The sequence below is a fragment of the Anolis carolinensis genome, chromosome 2 (assembly GCF_035594765.1).
Source record: "Anolis carolinensis isolate JA03-04 chromosome 2, rAnoCar3.1.pri, whole genome shotgun sequence".
Classification (NCBI taxonomy): Eukaryota; Metazoa; Chordata; class Lepidosauria; order Squamata; family Dactyloidae; genus Anolis; species Anolis carolinensis.
Window position 1 is genome coordinate 215,248,139 of NC_085842.1, and position 7,205 is coordinate 215,255,343.

At 40.2% G+C, this 7,205-nt stretch overlaps 1 protein-coding gene across 1 annotated transcript; it reads left to right on the forward strand.

The window, feature by feature from the left end:
• The first annotated feature begins 867 nt into the window (after positions 1 to 867).
• On the forward strand, positions 868 to 2,354 carry actl7a (actin like 7A). Its single transcript, XM_008116623.3, has one exon. It carries the CDS (start codon positions 942 to 944, stop codon positions 2,163 to 2,165), a length of 1,224 nt encoding a protein of 407 aa, XP_008114830.1. The 5' UTR covers positions 868 to 941; the 3' UTR covers positions 2,166 to 2,354.
• The last annotated feature ends 4,851 nt before the right edge of the window (positions 2,355 to 7,205 follow it).

Here is a 7,205-nt window from a genome sequence, read left to right on the forward strand (position 1 = left end):
TCCCTCCACTGCGCTCAACAAGGACCGTAGCACAAAGGTTCCGCTACAAATCCACCACTTTTTGTTATATAAATTATTTCTGACTCCTGGTCCTAGGGATAGTTACATGGAGCATGGTAGAGGCATTGCTGTTCTTTCTCAATGGACCCAGTGGGTTTACTGTAGCTGGCACTGATGATGGAATTCAGGTCAGTGTTGACTGTCCTCAAATAGGCTTTTGACAACTCCTCTTCCCCATAAACCCTGTTACTGAATTTACCTGGAGGATGAGGAAAGCTGACATTCTGAGACAGTTTTAAAATGTATTACCAAGGATAGGCCACAGCATCACTTAATAGGCCAGAAAACAATTCATTAACTACAAGATATTGTTTGCTTTGGTCGTTTGCTTTGGTCTAATTCATACTCAGTAATTTAAATTTCAGAGAGCTCCCGGTGGCGCAGCAGATTAAGCTGCTGAACTTTCTGACCAAAATGTCGGCAGCTTGAATCCGGGGAGGGGGTGAGCTCCTGCTGTTAGCCCCAGCTTCTGCCAACCTAGCAGTTTGAAAAAATGCAAATGTGAGTAGATCCATAGGTAGCACGCCAGTGGAAAGATAAAAATGCCCTGTGCAGTCATGTCGGCTACATGACCTTGGAGGTGTCTACGGACAACGCCGGTTCTTTGGCTTAGAAATGGAGATGAGTACCATCCCCCAGAGTCGGACAAGACTACACTTAATGTCAGGGGGAAACCTTTACCTTTATCTACTTCAAATTTCAGCTCTGGAAACCCCCAGAAAGTACAGTTTTCTTGTGACTAGCCATTTCCTGCCTAAGGCTGCATCATGGATGATGTCACAATATACAGTCTTGGTGTTGTGAAAGTTCTGAAATATCCTGCCATTTGACCTGACAGTCAGTATACAGAGATGGGATTTAAATGAGGACCTGGAGAGAAAATGTCAGTACGAGGGAATACAAGTTTCGGATCTGTACCATCAAAGAAAAGAACAGTAATCAAGCCCAGCAGCAGATACAGAGAGGAGAAAGATTCCGCTCCAAGGAGGATAGTGAAAGAAACCAGAGCAGTTGTCATAGATATTGGTACGGGCTCTTGCAAATGTGGGTTTGCAGGAGAACCAAAGCCAAACCATGTGGTCTCAACTACTGTAGGTAAGCATCTCCAGGAAACTGCAAAAACAGGTGATAATAGGAAAGAAACCTTTGTTGGCAGAGAACTTGAAGATGCAACAATACCCCTGAAGCTTGTCAATCCTTTGGTACATGGAATCATAGTAGATTGGGATACCATTCAGGACATATGGGAATATCTTTTCCATGAGGAGATGAAGATTCGACCTGAGGAACATGCAGTTTTAATATCAGATCCTCCGCTGAGTCCGACCACCAACAGAGAAAAGTATGCGGAAATGCTCTTTGAAACCTTTAACACCCCAGCCATGCACATTGCTTACCAGTCTAGATTGTCGATGTATTCCTATGGAAAGACATCTGGCCTCGTTGTGGAGAGCGGCCATGGTGTTTCCTATGTGGTTCCTATTTATGAAGGTTACACTTTGCCTAACATTACTGAAAGGGTGGATTATGCTGGATCGAATGTCACTCAGCACTTGATGAATCTCTTAAACCATTCTGTAAAATTGTTCACGGAGAAGGATTGGAGTGTCTTGGAAGAGATCAAAGAGAACTATTGCTTCACTTCACTGGATTATCCTCAGGATACAGCTGCGCCTTCTAGGAAGTATGAGATTGAATATGAGCTTCCTGATGGGCAAACCATCATTCTTGGCAAAGAAAGATTCGCATGTACTGAAATACTCTTCAAGCCCTCCTTGGTAAACTCCCAGCAGCTGGGACTTCCTCTCCTGACCATGACTTCTCTGAATAAATGTGATGCCGCCCTCAAAAAGAACCTGATGGGCAACATCTTGTTGTGTGGGGGCTGCACCATGATCAAGGGCTTTGCTGACCGCTTCCAGAGAGAGCTTGTTCGAATGTGTCCAAATGACAATCCCATTTCATCGGCTTCCCCTGAAAGGAAAACGTCAGTATGGACTGGAGGCTCCATCCTGGCATCCCTCAAAGCGTTCCAACAGCTCTGGGTTCACAGGAGAGAATATGAAGAACGGGGTCCGTTTTACATTTACAGGAAATGTTTCTGAGCTCCTAAGGTACCTGAGTCTGTTCCCTGCAGCCAAAACCTGCCTTGCTAGATCTGGAATAATCTGAGAAGGCTCACACTTTCTTTTTCAGCTTTACCTTCCAAAATATAACTTGGTCCGTGAACACTAAATAATGGTCTCCTTCCTGTTCTCCTGCTATTAAAAACTCCCAGTTGTAGTTGCACAGTGTTAGCAAAGTGGTTTCCCATTTCTTGATGTAAGTGCCATTGAGTACAGGTGTGCATGGGTAAGACCTTTTAATCAGGTTATCTATATATATAAAAGGATTTAAAAAATTGGCCTAGGAAAAAACAACAAAACTACACATCCCAGAAACACAAAACTTGGCAACACAACCCCTCATCCATGCCTCTACGTTCATAGAACAAAAAGAAAAGAAAAATAAAGTCCTAATTAGAGGGAGATAAATAATTGTATTTTATCCAATTGCTGCCAGTTACAAGGCTAAACTTTGCTCGCTTGGTCTCCTAGCAACCTACTCAGCCCAGGGGACAGGCACAGTTAGGCCTCCGGCCTCTTCCACACTGCCTATAAGATACAGATTATCTGATTTTAACTGGATTATATGGCAGTGTAGACTCAAAGCCCTTCCACACAGCTATATTACCTGTTTATAATCTTACTAGCTGTGCCCGGCTACACGTTGCTGTGGCAAAGTGGTGTGGTATTGGTTAAAAATTGTTGTGGAATTTTTATTTCACGTTATTTGTATTTTATAATTAATTTTATTGTAACTTATCTTTTTTATTTATTATATTTTATTATTTTCTTGTATTATTTTTAGTTATTTTCTGTTATTATAGTATTTTATTGTATTAATTTTTTAGTGTTTTTTATTATTTTTATTGTATTATTTGTATTTATGTTATTTTTATTCTTTTATTATTTGTGTTTTATTATTTTATTTTATTATTTGTATGTATTATATTTTATTTGATTATATTATTTTTATTTATTTTTTTAAATTGTATTATTTTATTTTGTTTTTTAAATTGTTTTTTGTATTTATTTTATTCCTCTCCCTCTAATTAGGACTGTATTTTTCTTTTCTTTTTGTTATCGGAACCTAGGGGCAAGGATGGTGGATCGCGTGCTGCCAAATTTCTAGGTTCTGGGGCTTGTACTTTTGTTGTTTAGTGGGAGGGGAGGACACCATTACTCTTTTATATATATAGATATTATCTGCTTTGAACTGGATTATCTTGAGTCCACACTGCCAGATCATTCACTTCAGTGTGCATTTTATACAGTTATGTAGAAGGGGCCTCATATAATCCAGTTCTAATCAGATAATATAAGATTATAAATATACAGTAGAGTCTCACTTATCCAACATAAACAGGCCGGCAGAACGTTGGATAAGTGAATATGTTGGATAATAAGAAGGGATTCAGGAAAAGCCGATTAAACATCAAATTAGGTAATGATTATACAAATTAAGCACCAAACATCATGTTATACAACAAATTTGACAGAAAAGTAGTTCAATGCTCAGTAATGCTATGTTGTAATTACTGTATTTACAAATTTAGCACCAAAATATCACAATGAATTTAAAACATTGACTACAAAAACATTGACTACTAAAAGGCAGACTGCGTTGGATAATCCAGAACACTGGATAAGCGAATGTTGGATAAGTGAGATTCTACTGTAATATGAAATAATTACTGTGGTAATCCAGTCCAACCCAATTCTGCCATGGAAGACACAATCAAAGTACGCCCAACAGATGGCCACCCAGCCTCTCAATAATAATAATAATAATAATAATAATAATAATAATAATAATAATAATAATAATAATAATAATAATAATAAAATCATACAATCATAAGGTTAGGAGACACCCCTAAGGATTATCGAGTTCAACTTCCTTCTACCATGCAGACGACACAAACCAAGCATTCCTGATAGATGGCCATCCAAGATCTGCACAGTAATAATAAAAATCGAATCATAGAATCAGACAGTTAGGAGAGACCCCTAAAGGCCATCCAGTCCAACCCACCTCTGCCATTGGACGATACAATCCAAGCACTTCCAACAGATGGCCAGCCAGCCTCTCAATAAGAATAAGAATATCATACAATCCTAAGGTTATCAGATACCCCTAAGGATCATCCAATTCAACTTCCTTATATCATGCAGGAGGACACAATCCAACCATTCCTGACAGATGGCCATCCAATATCTGCACAATAATAATACACATTGAATCATAGCATCAGACAGTTAGGAGACACCCCTAAAGGCCATCCAGTCCAACCCAATTCTGCCATGCAGGACACAATCCAAGCACTCCCAACAGATGGCCACCCAGCCTCATTGTGTCCTCATTGTGGAAGAACGTGCGGGTCAAGAATATGGCTCCACAGTCACCTATGTATTCACCACCAGGACACTACACCTGGAAAACAATCATACTCAGACAACGAGGGATCGCCTAAGTAAGTAAGTAAATAAATAAAGTAACCCTTTTCACTTATAAAATCAAAGGATTGTGCAAACTGGTCCAATCATATAACCCTGGGGGTTCCTTTTAGGGATGCCTCTCTCTTTCAGCTTTGTTTATGCCACATTTGTGCAATTGCTGTTGTCCAGTCCCTGAGTTGTGACGGGCTGGGCAAAGAGGATACTGGGAACTGTTTTGTACAAGAGGCTATCTCACAACTGCAGAGAAGAAGCCTGGCCCCTGTTCTAGAACTGATAAGTACTCTGTCTTTCTCAGTACATGATTGAAAAACATGACTGTAAGCCTAATTCTTCACAAATAGGGAGATGCTGGTATAATTTTCACAGAATATGGCATTTTATTTCCTTTAGTCCATGGGTTGTCCCTTCGTATGTTCTGCAAGGGAATCAGAAACGAACATTCAAAAATAAATATGTTGGAGGAAAGATAAATAGGAAACATGCCATGTGCATCTGTTTCATGGGGTTTATGGTGGTGCTAATGACACCTCACTGGTTTTACTTGCTGACATTTCTTGTTTGAATTTCAGCTCTGTATCAGAAGTTCCAAATGCTGTCTACTTCCAGGTCCATAGAAAATCAACTGCTGTATATGTTGACATGTAGTGTGCTACCTTCCATTCTCTCTTTACTTTATACCTAAATACAGTAGAGTCTCACTTATCCAACACTTGCTTATCCAACGTTCTGTATTATCCAACACATTTTTGTAGTCAATGTTTTCAATACTTCATGATATTTTGGTACTAAATTCGCAAATACAGTAATTACTACTTAGCATTACTGCATATTGAACTACTTTTTCTGTCAAATTTGTTGTATAACACAATGTTTTGGTGCTTAATTTGTAAAATCATAACCTAATTTGATGTTTAATAGGCTTTTCCTTAATTCCTCCTTATTATCCAGCATATTTGCTTATCCAACGTTCTGCTGGCCCGTTTATGTTGGATAAGTGAGACTCTACTGTACTAGGAGCCCACGGTGGCGCAATGGGTTAAATCCTTGGCCGGCTGAATTGCTGACTGACAGGTCAGTGGTTCAAATCCAGGGAGTGGGGTGAGCTCCCGTCTGTCAGCTCTAGCTTCCCATGCGGGGACATTAGAGACGCCCCCCACAGGATGGTAAAACATCAAAAACATCTGGGCGTCCCCTGTGCAAGTGACTTGCAGTTTTTCAAGTCGCTCCTGACACGCACAAAAAACCCCTGAATGCTTTCCAATATTTTTGCAATACTTTATATCTGAAATCTTTTTCCAAACTAACGTGTTATTACATTGAAATCCCTAAAATCATCCTAATCTCTTACTGAGCAGAAATGCATATGCGCACACACACTTATGTACTCAATTAATGAAGAATATATGTTCCTGGCCTTTAATATTTTAAACAGAAACTTTGGTTCCAGAGGGAGTAATAACATGAAAAGGATAGGTTCCTATATCACACACGTACACAGAACAAAAGAGAACAGTTCAGCATATTCTAGCAAATGTTTTATTCAAAACAAGCATTATGCACGTTTAAAAAAAAAAAACAACAGCTAGGGAAGTAAGTCTTGCATAAGTAAACAAAAACATTTTGAATCTTCCAAAAGCCATTGAAAGCATACTCTAACATGCATCCTGGGATTATTATTTTTTTGTGTTTCAACAGCCTTAACTTTTCTTACGATTTTCATTTTGGTGGTGAAACTTACCAATCTATGTTTTTTCAATATATTAGGGCAGCTGGTGAGGCAGGCTAATCTGTTTTCCCCTTTTCTGTTTTCATAGAATCATAGAATAGTAGAGTTGGAAGAGACCTCATGGGCCATCTAGTCCAACCCCCTGCCAAGAAGCAGGAAATCGCATCCAAAGCACCCCCGACAGATGGCCTCCAGCCTCTGTTTAAAAGCCTCCAAAGAAGGAGCCTCCACCACAGTCCGGGGGAGAGAGTTCCACTGGCGAACAGCCCTCACAGTGAGGAAGTTCTTCCTGATGTTCAAGTGGAATCTCCTTTCCTGTAGTTTGAAGCCATTGTTCCGTGTCCTAGTCTGCAGGGCAGCAGAAAACAAGCTTGCTCCCTCCTCCCTATGACTTCCCCTCATGTATTTGTACATGGCTATCATGTCTCCTCTCAGCCTTCTCTTCTGCAGGCTAAACATGCCCAGTTCTTTAAGCCTCTCCTCATAGGGCTTGTTCTCCAGACCTTTGATCATTTTAGTTGCCCTCCTCTGGACGCTCTCCAGCTTGTCAACATCTCCCTTCAACTGTGGTGCCCAAAATTGGACACAGTATTCCAGGTGTGGTCTGACCAAGGCAGAATAGAGGGGGAGCATGACTTCCCTGGATCTAGACGCTATTCCCCTATTGATGCAGGCCAGAATCCCGTTGGCTTTCTTAGCAGCCGCATCACATTGCTGGCTCATGTTTAAGTTGTTGTCCACGAGGACTCCAAGATCTTTTTCACATGTACTGCTGTCGAGCCAGGTTTCCCCCATTCTGTATCTTTGATTTCCATTTTTTTCTGCCGAAGTGAAGTATCTTGCATTTGTCCCTGTTG